Genomic DNA, 13,276 nt, shown 5'->3' with positions numbered 1-13,276 from the left:
AATCAAAAACCCAGAAAGAAGAAGAAGGTACTCCAATTATCACTCTTTCCTTCCATTTTATTACAGTTTTCCGAAATCCACAAAATACAAGAAAGAAGAAGATATTTGCAACATTCCCCAAACAATATTTTCATTTCCCCCCAAATTTGTCGACACTTTCACAAACGTCGCAAATTTCACAATTCCACACTCTTGAAGAGAGAGAAAGTGTACAATTGATGCATTCTGGAGTAATTCATGTTCCTCAAATCTTCAATTTAGAGAGAGAAAAAACAAGGAGTTAATTCAAGCATAGAGGGATAAAATTAGGGTTTTTGGGGGGTTGAATTAGGGTTTATAATTTTGGAAATCAGCATTTGTTTGGTTAGAAAGAGATGACGGATGTTGTACTTCACATTTACGATGTGACGAACAGCGGTTCAGATAAGACGAACAATACTATTATGCATATCAACAAGTTCTTCAAAGATGGAATTGGATTAGGCGGTATCTTTCACAGTGCTATTCAGGTAATTTCAGTTTGATTATTTTTGGTAATTTTGTATTTTTGAGATTTTGAATTTTTTGTGCCAGATCTAGGGTTTTTGTTTGATAATTTTGCTAAATTTACCTATTATAGCTCTGCTTTACTGTTTTTATTACTTGATTTTGTGTGTTTACTAGTTTATGATCATATGCTTGATTTCTAGCAATTTTTAGCTTTACATTATTTGAGTTTTTTTGTTTGTTTGACATTAATTGTCGTTGGAGTTTTCTGATTGTTATTGGTTGGTTGTTTGTGGTGGCATAGTTGTTGAGATGCTATAGAGTAGATTGCGTTGCGAATTTCCAGTCTCGGCTGTAGTGTACTTCTATAGTTCTGATGTTCTATATAGAGGAGGTGATTTAAAGGACTGTAGTCTTGAACTCATGATTGTGTACGTAGCAAGAGGAATACTGTCAACGATGTGGTCATGAGGAGGTGGTTTGAAGGACTGTTGATTATTTACGCTTCAAGAAATCAAGAGGATTAATGTCACCGGCGTAGTTTTTACATCATGTCTTTGCATTAGATAGCTGTTGTAATTGTAGTTTGAAGGTCTGTATTGAGAATGAATGAGTTGCATCTTAATGTACCTGGTATGTGAATGCGTTAAAAGAGCAAAGGGCGTGTGGTTATCTGCTGATATGTTTACTTACTTATTAGCAGCAGCATTCATCTACGCTTATTGTAATTATTTTGTGTGCTTTAGGGTTAGGCATCACAAAAGTTTCTGTCCCTTGGTCAGCTTCAGCCAATTAAATATCCATCACTACTGCGTTTCTATGATTTTTTTTTTTTTTGTTTATTTTTTTTTTTACAAATATCAACATTTACGCGTGATGATTGGGAGCCTCCTTTATTTGTTACTCTTTAGTTTGTCTAGATAGTATGTTTGTTTTATAGTATTTTGTATTGATACGATGATATATTGATATTTGGTCAGTGCTAAATTCTGACTGACTCTCTCTATTATACCTGAACTCCTGGCATTAAACTTTGAGCTGCCAATTTATCTCTTCCCCTTTTTCTGTTGTTAACTGAAAATCATACATATACCATTTACAAAGTACAAATTAGTGACTTCACGGGGGTGTGAACTTCCTAAGTTGTTATCAAGCTGTTATGTTCCCATGCTAAGTTAATCATTGTGTGTTACTGTTCTTAATTATTAAACAAGTACATTAGAATTGCGGGACAAGAAATTATTCTGACCCGTTTTGTAATCTGTGTTGATTCTACTGTTGTTGCATTCCAATATTTTGGTAATTTTTGATTGTTTTTGTTGGTTATATCAGATTAGTTTGTAGTATATAGTTATGCCAAATACTTCATAGTAACAACTTTATGTGTTTTCAATTTTTGATTTATGACATGTATTAAGGATAGTAATGATAATTGGTAAGTTCCATGGAATAATTACAGGTGTATGGAGAAGATGAATGGTCGTTTGGGTATTGTGAACAAGGAACTGGAGTCTTTAGCTGCCCTGCTACACAAAACCCCATGTATACATACCGTGAAAAAATTGTTCTTGGACAAACCAATCTTCCTGTCTCCAAGGTTAATCAGATTTTGAGGGAACTCAGTAGAGAGTGGCAAGGGGAATCCTATGATTTGCTCGCACGAAATTGCAATCACTTTTGTGATGAGTTATGTGAAAGGTTTGGTGTTCCAAAACTTCCAGGTATAGCATCAGTGCAGCCTTGCTTTTATTATGATTAATTGTAACTAATTTCATGGCCCCTTGTCTTGATTGCATTTATTACTGTCACGAGTTGACTTTTACATTCATAAGATTGTGCTCTTTTGGTATGTGATCACCTAGCTAATCTGTGGCTCCAAATCTGTACTCTGTACATGAGAGCTATGAATATTTTACCACTCTTTACTGTGGTAAATTATCTGGGAGCATATTATGATATCATTAAAAGGTTTAGAAATCTGAATTCCCGATGTCAGTTTAACTTTAGCATGTAAGCGTGTTCTTAGGTTTACATTTAGTAGCAATCTGTATTTAAGCTGATTGGCACAATGATCTGTTCAGTGTTCACTAAGAAAATCCCTCATTTTTAAGTCACTTTTTCTCAAACCTTTCCAACTGATTATCTTTGTTATGTCTGTTTCTCTTTATTGTACGTTTCCTTATGACGATGCATGTTTAGCCGACCCCAAATCATTTTGGGACTAAGGCTTTGTTGTTGGTGGTGGTAATTTGGGGGAATGATTTGTTCACTATATTCCACTTTTCCTCCATCCCTTGTTACCGTTCTTTATAATTCTTCATTCCTTCATTTTCCTACATATTTTTTTGGCGTGAAAACCCCTGTTTTTGGCCATGAGTTGGCCCAATGTGTATTTCTATGCTTACCTAGCATCCTGCTGCGGCTAGTGTGTGTCTCAAGGATTGTCAGCTTTTGTGATGTTTATGTTTTCCTGTTTACTAGATTCGTTTCTACCGATGGGTGGACCAGGTGGTGGTATTAAACTTTTAAATTCCGCAGGGAATTTAGGGAATTGTACTTTATCTAATAATTATCGGTCCTTAACTTTCATTTGAATTATTCTATCAGACATCATGTTTTAGTTTATAATATTATAGTGTATGATAAACCACGTATTCTGTTTTTCTCATTCCCTATGAACTTGTGCATATGTATATAAGAAGTAAGGGTGTAATTGTCTATTGCATACCTGAATATGATTCTATTGCAGCTACTGTTTGTATCATATTATCATTGCTTTGACAGAATTCTGAATCACATTGGATGGAAAGTGGTTTTACCACTCCCCCTCCCTCTCTCTTTCCGGGGCTCTCTTTTAAGCTGCAAGGTTTTTTTTTTTTTTTTTTTTTTTTTTTTGTAGAATCATTATGCAACTCAGGTTTGCATAAATTCATAATGTATCATTGTATCCCAAGTTACTGCTAGGCTATTTTGAGAGAAGATATCTGTGTTCCTAGCAAAGTTTTCTACGAATTAATCGATAGCCCCTGATACTTGCAGGTTGGGTTAACCGATTTGCACATGCTGGTGATGCTGCAGTTGAAATAGCGGGAAACACTGCATATCGTGTAAGCTTGCTTCTGTACTGTCTTAGAAAGTTAAAATTGTCTTTTTTCTCATTGTCAGCGGTGTTAGTAGCATATCAACTTTCTTATCGTCTCTTAAATAGCCTTGTGAAATGTTTATTACCTTCCGAAGGACTAAGATTCGATGATATTGTATAGTACCAAATAGGAGAAACTGCTGGGGTAGTAAAGGAGTAGACTGTATTGGTAGTGAGCCGACCTTTCTCAGAGGGGAATCTACTTTTATAAAGGTTATGGGTCATGTATACCTGCATTGCTGGAATGATGGTAGTGAACATAGGTCCTTGTTTTATGAAATTAAGAGATACCTGTGCAAAGTATTGTTGGTTTTAGAGAGATTGATTTAGATTAAATGGGAAAAATGATTCACTTATTGAGCTAGGTGAATTTCATTTGAGGCCCTCAAATTTAATTTTAACTCTGAAATTTCCTTATACTAACTTGTGCTAATATGAGTAGTGGAAGTTATTGAATGGTAGGATGAGATAGGAAATGTAGTTTAAAATTGAAGTATGAAAGATCTTGTGGTTTAAAGTTGAACGTTGACTCCTAAATTATGATAGTACGTATAAGATTTATTAAGTGTGCTTCACTTCAGTGAGGCGTGTGCCTAGGTGCAGCAGGCCACTCATTGCCTTAATGCACCTTGGGATTATACATTGGGTTCAGTGAAGTTGACTTTGCTTCCCCCTGCACCCCTCCCTCTGCTAGGGATGATTATCCAGCTTTTTCTGCATGCTATATAACATATATAGGAAGTAATCACCAACTGTGAACTTTAGACTTCATTCTGTAAAAAATATGCCCTGGTTTAAACAGCCCAACTGCATGCCATTTTTTGAAATTCTATACCATCTCAACAGCCCATCCTCCCTCCCTTCAGTCTTTTGTTTGTTTATAAGTTCTTATGACTAATTTCTGATATCACTGCAGTTCAAACAAGCTAAGACAGAAATTGTCACAGCCAGCAAGGTTGCATATCGTTTCCTTGCAGGCATTGCCTCTAACTCACAAGTATCCCCGGACAGCCCAAATTCCAACAGGAATTCACCTCGATTCCAAGTTTCTTGGTTCAAGAATATGATTCCTGCTGGTGACAAACCCTCCACAAGCTCTGTAATTGATGGGCCAAATCAGGACGTGATTAGGCAACAGCAGCTGCAACAGGAAGCAGATGATGAAGCAGCGGCAGCAGCACCCCTCAGACAGAATTCACGTCGTGGTAGCTGATGGGAAGAGTACATGGTTTTTTTAACTGATAAAAGATGCCAATGCTATTCTCCAAGAATGTGTTATGTAACTGTGTATCCTTGTAAAATGTACTGCTCTCTCTTCTTTAAACTTGCACTTACGACCAACTCAAGTTGTATGAAGTACATTGTGAAAATTTGTTGTATTCCTTCAAATTCCTGCAACAAAATTGTTAGGCCAGTTTTACCATCCTGCTTCCCCCCTCTACGTGGGATGGAATTGCATTTACATTAGTAATATTCTCAGGCTTCCAGCAAGTTAGCAATTTATTTTCTTTGCATTGAACTCATTTTGTGAGAACTTTGTAGTCACGGTATAGTATTTCAGAACTGAAACAATTTATTCAGTGTTCCCTTGTTATAAATCGTCGTTTCAATATTAGCCAGAAAAAAAAAAATGATATTAACTGATCCTCAAAAGTGTACATTGTACAGTTTAGTAAGATTCCCACAAAATTATCCATACTGATCAGTTGTTCCCAACAATGCGAGTACAGAGCTAACCGCAGTTTTGGAAGCAATTTAAACTTTAAGGCTACATGATCGAAACTGCAAACTGCTTTCTTTTTTTTTTTTTTTTGACAGATGAGAAAAAGGGATATTAGTCCCCAGAAACCTTACGAAAGAATACTAAAACAGTGAAAAAAAGGTAGAAAAGATTGTAATTTGCTGAGCTTTCCCCTGCCATGTAAAGCTCCTGCTAGATCGCCCTGCGCCCATTTGATAAGTCTGATGTCTTGAGTGGTCACCTCCAAGTGCCACAGCTGCTTCTCCAGCGCTAAGTAAACAACTAGGCTGAACAAATCAACACTACATGTCTTCAACTTCTAAGTGAACAGGCCAGGTAAAGATCGCTGAAAAAAAGAGACATTAGAAGTCCACCAAGGTCTATCTTAGCAGCCGCCTTTTTTTCCCAGAACTTACACGCACAAAAACATTAGCAATCAAAGCACAAGAAGAAAAACATAATCATATTGTATTAGCATCTCATAGCCCAGTTACACAGTAAACACAGAATGATGATAATAATACTAGTTCAAATCACAATAACAAAGACATTACTGGTCATTCAGAATATCCCAGTCTTGACAAAGCTCAAACTCAATTCATCCTATACGAAACGCTAAGAACCAGTAAGCCATACTAAAAGAAAAATCCAAACACATGATGACAATAACAATGTCGACAACATTACAGGAGACTGAAAACAAGGGGCACATCAGAGAAGCAGTATATACATTGGATGTTTATTCAGTGATATTCTGCCTTTATCATATGAATCATAACCCTTATTTTAAGCAATCTCAATATCGGTTGAAGAAAACTCTGTCCACGTGTGCATCTTCTCCAATCTGGAGAGATGAAACAGCCTGTGCCGCAATAAGGCCTGCAGAGATATCGTCATTGCTCCATGGTCCATCATCCAAATATGGCATGTGGAAGTTTTTCTCAAGTGGATATGATGAAAAGGGCTGATTGATATCTCCAAAGTGATTGCACTCGCACTCTTGTCCATAAGATCCCGGAAACCAGCCAAAACTCTCCAAGGAGCACTTATTTAGGCTCTGATGCGACAGAGCAGATTTGTCCATAAAAAGTCCGATATTCGCAGTATGGTGCCAACCACCAAAGTCTTCCTCTTTCTTCAAAACAATTGTAGGCGTGTCATTAGAGTCTTCTCCAAGTAAAACATGGAGAGCAACTGCTTCAGCAATTGCAGCACCCTCTTCATCAAGTCTCTGTTGCTCTTCATTTTTCAGCTGTTTCTTCTTCTCAAGTTCAGATCGAATTGCTGCAGAAGTCGCCAAGGCTTTCTCCAATCTCCTCCTTTTTTTCTCTGCCTGCTTCATGCGATCCAATTCATCCTTCACCTGCTTCTTTTTTGCCTTTTTCACATGGGGGGTTTTCGCTGACTCCATCTCCGACCTTTTTAACTCCAATTAACCTCAACTATAGTATGTTAGTAAGATTATCTTTCCTGAAATAAGAACTATTTTACGAAGTATACATTTACCCTCTAATTATCTCTCTTTTTATTTAAATGTTTTGAGAGACTTGTTTTATCTACCTTTTTTTTATCTCCTGCTATTTTTTTTTATATTTTCCTTATATGTTTCCTATCAGCTGTGGAACTATACTGAATTCTGAGACAATGTCTACTACACCCACTCAGGACTGTAATTATACCTTATCTTACGAACAAAACAACCCCAAACTGAGACAACAGGGGAAAGAAGAAGACCAAACTGGTAAGTTCTGAATGATTCATTCCTTCGCATCATTGTCCTCAGTTCACCCATCTGTGTGTGCCAGGGATGTATACAATTTGAATTCACATATGACAGCAGTCAGTTCCAAAAGAAGTTACATGACCACCAAGCTGTAGTTATAAACACAAAAACAAAGTCAGGACTCAGGAATCAGGATCATGAGCAGCATGGACTTATCACACATATTGCATATACAGAGCGCACACACAAAAACTCTTCAATAGTGACCATTAACATATGGAATCAGTATCCCCCCCCCCTCTCCCCCACACACACATGCGCTGTATAATTATTTAATCTAAAACACATCCCAATAGCATAATTCTTTCCAACAATTTTTCCACCAAAGTCAAGTTGGAAGAGATCACAAAGTGTCTTACAAAATCGTCCAAAACTCATTAGTCCATACAAAAGCACGCGCAAATACTCTTAATAAATGACATTAACACATGGAATCAGTATGAACACCCTCCCCTCCCTCCACCCCCAAACAACCAAAGAAAAAAAAGTCCAAGCTTTATTATTTACTCTATAACCCATCCCAAATCCCAATTCCTTCCAACAATTTATCCATCAAAGCCGAGTTGAAAGGTCATCAACTCATCATGTGCCTTACAAACTCGTCTAAAACTCAATCAAGCCACTTATCCAATGTATCGGATCGTATCCAAGCCAACAAAACCTCAAGACCCAATCCCGTTACACATCCGAAAGTTCATCTACCCCATTCAAAGTTAAATCCCAAGCTAAACAAATAAGAACACTAAATTGAAGTAAATTGAGTACTATGGTTCCAATTCGGAAGCTTAATCATTCATAAAAAAAAACATTCATAATAAATTAATAAGCACTCTGTCAAATATATAGATCATATTCAATGAAAATTTAGCTTGGATCAAACAAAATGAGAGAAATAAACATTTCTATTTACAGATAACAATCACAAGATTAGTAATGAATCAAACTCAACAAATATTTTACCTAGAAATGCTAAAATTATAGGTATAACAATGATTCCAACAAAATAATCCCAAAATTCTCATCAAAAAGGGGGAAAACAGGATCTACGACCAAAAAAATTTACATAAAACCCTCAAATCCAACGAAATAATAACACAAAAATCGAGATCCAACACACCCAAATGAAATTATGCACAATCACAGTATGCTGGATCAGCAATTTCATGAAATATCAAGAAATCAAACAAACCGACAATCAAAATCGAAAATTTAATTAAAAATTCCAAATTTTAATACAATTTAATAAATCAATACCTGATTTAATCCAAGATTAAGCCCAAATAATACGAACCCTAATCCTATGCATACGATTAAAAGGAAGCGAGTTTCAATAGATCGAAAAAACCAAGAAAGAAAAGAGAGAGAAAATGAAAGGAAAAAAAAAGGAAGAAAAGAGAGAAGGAAATTATGAACTGATTATCACAAGGATATTGAGGTGAGAGAAATTACAAGGGTAATTTAGTCATTTTAAGAGTTTTGGTTGGACAGGTGTCAATTTTTGATTGAGTAAGGTAGACGTTAAATCTAGATAATTCTGACACGTGGGTTTTACTAGTGTGCCAACCAGTGTAGATTTGAAGGCAAGTTTGTGGGTCCCTATTTTGTGAAGTGTGGGGTCAGAATTTGAGGAGATCTTGACCGTTGATTGGGAATGGCATGATGATCATGGGATGTAAAATTGACGGTCTAGATTTTAAGAGCTATGTAGTGTTGCGTAGAGTTGACTTCTAAGCATTTTCTGTGGGTTGTATAAAAAAATCTAGTTGGATAGAGGACAAATTATAATGAAATTTGTCACTTGTATTATCTTATAATTTTAAAAGTATCAAAATACAAATTAATTGAAAAAGTTAAGAGAAATACAAGTTGTTGGGTATAGAAGTAGTTATTGAAGTCTTTAAAGGGGAGACGGTGATCATTAGTTTATCGATATGTTTTAATTTAAATGCGGCTAGACTTTTATTTTATTTTTGATTTCAATTACTCGATTTAGGATAACACTTTGTGTTGCGAATTTTGATATACTAGCACATGTAAAATCAATCTATGGTTATTATGTGCACAAGCATTGTTGATGCCTTGATGGAACATGGTATGCAATGATTATGATATTTTATTAAGATAGTGTTTTTGTATAAATATAAACAATATGATAGATAATTGCTAAGGATACTAGATATCATATGGGATGTGAATGCTAGTGTGGAACTGCGGAACATAATTGTGGATGTTGATGTGTTACATATGTCAATTCAATGGTAGTTGCAATGAAAACAATAAGTCAAAGTTTAATTGTTAATTTATTTAGTCTTTTAAGTCACTCGTGAGAAAATATAATTGTATAAGAAGTTTTTAACCATTTAAGATTTGAATTGTTAAACGCCCAAAAAAAAAAATCTTAAGGTTGTTGGAAGAAGGAAACACTAGCAACTCGGGTTGTTGAAAAGACGCCAACAATCTTGAATGAGATATTAAGGGCCAATTCAGTTCAACTTCAATTATTTCAGTTCATTTTCTAATTTCTTTCTCTCATAAATTATATAATTCAGCTCAATTCAGTAAATTAGAATATGCCCTAAATCACGAAGGACGTTTTGTTTTTTTTTTCCTTGGTTTATTTTTCTTTGTCCATTTGCATTATTTTACACAATTCTAAAGTGCACAATTAAACATTAATGTTTCTAGTTATAGGCATTGCAACTATACACAAAATAAACAAGGCTCTATCTTTGTAAATTTACATAACAAACAATCGTAATTTTAAGTAAAAAGGGAGATTATACATATTGACCCTATACTATTGCGTTTTTCAAATTGTGATCTCGCTTTTTAAAAATTACACATTACGTAGTAAATTACTAAACTATACCGTGATGTTGTCGTTATACAACCATTAAGGCCCCGTTCACTTTACCTTAAAAAATAATAATCAGTAAAAATAAATTCAATTTAGTAAAAATAATTCTAAATCAGTAACTTTAATAAGGAAATATCACTAGAATTAATAAAAATAATTTAACTTCAGCAAAAATAATTTAAATTCTATAAAACTAATTTCAATTTAGCAAATTAAGACGAAGTGAACATGGCCTAACACCCAATACATGAGTAAGTATTACCCACTACCATGGTATTGTTATTTTTAATTTATATATTGTTATTGAGAGGAGAGAGACTGCAATTTTGCAACATGGGTGGGCTATCACTACTCCCCAATAGATGAAGTTTGATCAAGGTAGACTTTACAAATTACAGATACGTATTGAGCAATAATTAGTGAACACTAGACCCTAGTGTAGGGTCTACTACCTACACCCCCATACAAAAACGGTACCGTTTTACCCTTCCTCCTACTAACTCCTCACTTCTCATATACTATCCTCTTGCAAGTTGTTACAGTAACCATCTATACCCCACACACTACATTATGAAAAAAAAAAATTGAACCACCATTCAAATTTTCTCCCTTCATTCTTCTCATTTTATTTCTCCATTTTCTCTCTCATCAAAATCTTCAATATTTGCAAATAAATTTCAGTAAAAAGTTATAATTCTCTATAATAGTCAAGCACAATGTCTAATATATGAGATAAACTTACACAATCGCTGGATAAAAGTACCAAAACAAAGTCGAAAATCGAAATTGTAAGTGTTTTTGTTGATTTTGAAATGAAAACACAAGTTTAATGTCCTAGTTTTTTTTATTGATTTTTGTTGGCAATTGTGTTTTCATGAAAATAAAATAAACATCCAGCTTGAAAATGTATAAAAGTAAGTATGATGATATAATTTTACTTATTTTTGTACAAAAAAAATGGGGAAAAAAAAAGAAAATTTGTGGTGTGTTATTAGTTTATAAAATTGCTGAACTCAAAAAATTAAAAAAGAGTATAATTGTCGCAAATTTCTAGATGATTTAATCTATTTCGTATGAGTATAGATTTGTAAATTTAGTTCGCAGTGGAAAGTTCTATTTTTTATGAATGTTCATTTTCAATTTGGTAAATGTTCATTTATATATTAGTATGATGTTATTCACATGTTAATAGATTATTAATATAATTAATGTTCATTTATATATTAGCACATGATCATTCACATATAAATGTTTGTTCTTTTTATATTTTGAAGTGGAAATTTCTTTGATAAATGTTCATTTTTAGTTGGTAAATGTTCAATCACATAATATTATATGATCAAATGCATATTAAGATACATTTATTAGAATTTTGATATATGATAAACATATTTTTATACTACTAATTAAAGCACCCAATTATATCATGAAGTAGTTAATTTTACAAATTTAATAAGGAATTTCAATAAGAGTGTGTGTTATATAGCAGTTGTCATGGAAATGATTCTTACATACAATTACAATAAGGAGTGTGTGCTACCTTCAAAAAATTTCAATAACAAGTACAAAAATTATAATTTTTATACATTTTTCATCTATGATAATGCTCCTTAATTAAATGTTCAATTATAAATGATTGTATGTTCATTTACAACTATTACATAAATATGTTGAGTTTTGAAATATTATATGTTCAATTACAAATGTTAAATAAATATGTTCATTTCTGAAATATTATATGTACAATTATAAATAATTGTATGTTCATTCACAACCATTAAATAAATATGTTCATTTTGGAAATATTATATGTTCAATTTAAAATAATTGTATGTTCATTTACGACAATTAAATAAATATGTTCATTTTAAAAATATTATATGTTTGTGTATAAAATTATACGAATATTTTGTTTATAAAAAAAATTAAAAATTATACACTTCTCATTAAAATCAGAAGCAAGCTTTTATCAATGGTGATTTGAGCTTCTTTATATTTTCCCTGTTTCTTAATCCTTTGCGCTTTCCCCCTCTAACCCACTCAACTAATTAAGCTACAATAACCATTGTTGCCTCATTGCCCCACGACCACTGTTGTCTCGCTGCCGCCGCTATCACCGCTGCCACATAACCACCATCATCTCGCCACCACCGCTGTCATAGCAACTGCAATTTGTTTGTAATTGATTCGAATAGGCTTGCAATTTGCTTATTGAGTTGCTTTCTTGTGAGTTAGGATCATTAATTGCTTAGTTTTTTGAAACAAAGGATCATCAATTGCTTTATTATAATTGATACCATGGAAATCTCTTCACACTCTTTATTTTATACGAGTACAATAATTTTTACATGGAATTGAAACTCAAAACATTATATTAACTTGCAATGGTATATTACAAAAAAGAAAAAAAAAAGAAAGTAAACACAAAAAAGAACAAAATGACGTCATTTGGGGAGGGGGTGTAGGTAGCAGAAGCTACACCGGGTGTAGTGTAAAATTTTCAATTGAGCAATTGGCAATGGATAAAGGCCCAACACTAAAATTATGAAGTTCAACCTCAACTAAAACCCAAAACCCAAACCCATTGAATTATAGCCGCAATTCAAATCAGCAAAACCCTAAATATTCTTCTTCATCCTCTACAAAACCCTAACCCCTCTTTTCAATTTCATCATTCCTCTCAATCTCTCTCCTCTCAGCACTCCGCTCTTCTATAAAATCCCCCCATTAATTTTCTGAATTAGGTTTCTGATACTCAATTTCGACGTCAAGGTTCAACGATATTTTGCTAATTCGTCGGAATTTTCAGCGTTGGAAAGTTTTCAATTGCAATATCTTCATTTTGGTTGATGATGGTGGTAATCTTTCAAATACCCTTCTTTTTTTAAAATTTAAAAAATGTGAAAGATCCTTTTTTTTTGTTAATTGAAATTTGTTTTTGCTTGATTTAATTAGGGCTAAATGATGATAATTTAAATTGAATCTTAGCGGATTTCAGTGAGATTATTAATCTATGATCTGATTGTTACACACACTGATGCCCTTTTGTACTAAATTAAATGTTTTAATTTTTAAACTAACCCTAAAAATGCAGTCTTTAATTCTCAAAAAGCTTGTATATTTGATTATTTAAATGAAATTTATTGTTTTACTAGTATTTAAACCCTAAAAATGCAATACTTGATGCGATGATGAGATAAAAACACTGGAAGTGTAAATAGGCAGTGGACAAGATCCAATTTATTGGGTTTTTCCGTGAGCTTTAAA

At 33.6% G+C, this 13,276-nt stretch overlaps 2 protein-coding genes across 3 annotated transcripts; one reads left to right on the top strand and one right to left on the bottom strand.

The window, feature by feature from the left end:
- Nucleotides 1-5,226, top strand: LOC110729596 (deSI-like protein At4g17486). The gene is made up of 4 exons (XM_021909344.1): nucleotides 1-509; nucleotides 1,946-2,207; nucleotides 3,526-3,593; nucleotides 4,545-5,226. The coding sequence occupies exons 1-4, from the start codon at nucleotides 375-377 to the stop codon at nucleotides 4,839-4,841; spliced, it is 762 nt and encodes a 253-aa protein (XP_021765036.1). The 5' UTR covers nucleotides 1-374; the 3' UTR covers nucleotides 4,842-5,226.
- A 589-nt stretch (nucleotides 5,227-5,815) lies between these two features.
- On the bottom strand, nucleotides 5,816-8,570 carry LOC110729597. 2 transcript variants are annotated; one of them, XM_021909346.1, is made up of 3 exons: nucleotides 8,407-8,570; nucleotides 7,049-7,241; nucleotides 5,816-6,811 (listed from the first exon to the last, which is right to left on the bottom strand). In XM_021909346.1, the coding sequence occupies exon 3, from the start codon at nucleotides 6,778-6,780 to the stop codon at nucleotides 6,166-6,168; it is 615 nt and encodes a 204-aa protein (XP_021765038.1). In that variant the 5' UTR covers nucleotides 6,781-6,811; nucleotides 7,049-7,241; nucleotides 8,407-8,570; the 3' UTR covers nucleotides 5,816-6,165. The 2 variants fall into 2 exon arrangements, with proteins under 2 accessions (XP_021765038.1, XP_021765037.1); XM_021909345.1 differs by having other exon boundaries at nucleotides 5,816-7,241; nucleotides 8,407-8,569.
- Nucleotides 8,571-13,276: the final 4,706 nt, after the last annotated feature.

This window comes from Chenopodium quinoa, unplaced genomic scaffold (assembly GCF_001683475.1).
Source record: "Chenopodium quinoa cultivar QQ74 unplaced genomic scaffold, ASM168347v1, whole genome shotgun sequence".
In the NCBI taxonomy this organism is placed as follows: domain Eukaryota; kingdom Viridiplantae; phylum Streptophyta; class Magnoliopsida; order Caryophyllales; family Amaranthaceae; genus Chenopodium; species Chenopodium quinoa.
Note: the sequence above shows the minus strand (reverse complement) of the source record. Positions and strands in the feature narration are given on the sequence as shown.

Excerpts from the sequence above, each read along its gene's own strand:
- LOC110729596 (XM_021909344.1), top strand. The coding sequence starts at position 375 with ATGACGGATGTTGTACTTCACATTTACGATGTGACGAACAGCGGTTCA. Across the intron at positions 510-1,945 it reads TCTTTCACAGTGCTATTCAG|GTGTATGGAGAAGATGAATG; the intron begins GTAATTTCAGTT and ends GAATAATTACAG. Across the intron at positions 3,594-4,544 it reads CGGGAAACACTGCATATCGT|TTCAAACAAGCTAAGACAGA; the intron begins GTAAGCTTGCTT and ends ATATCACTGCAG.
- LOC110729597 (XM_021909346.1), bottom strand. The coding sequence starts at position 6,780 with ATGGAGTCAGCGAAAACCCCCCATGTGAAAAAGGCAAAAAAGAAGCAG.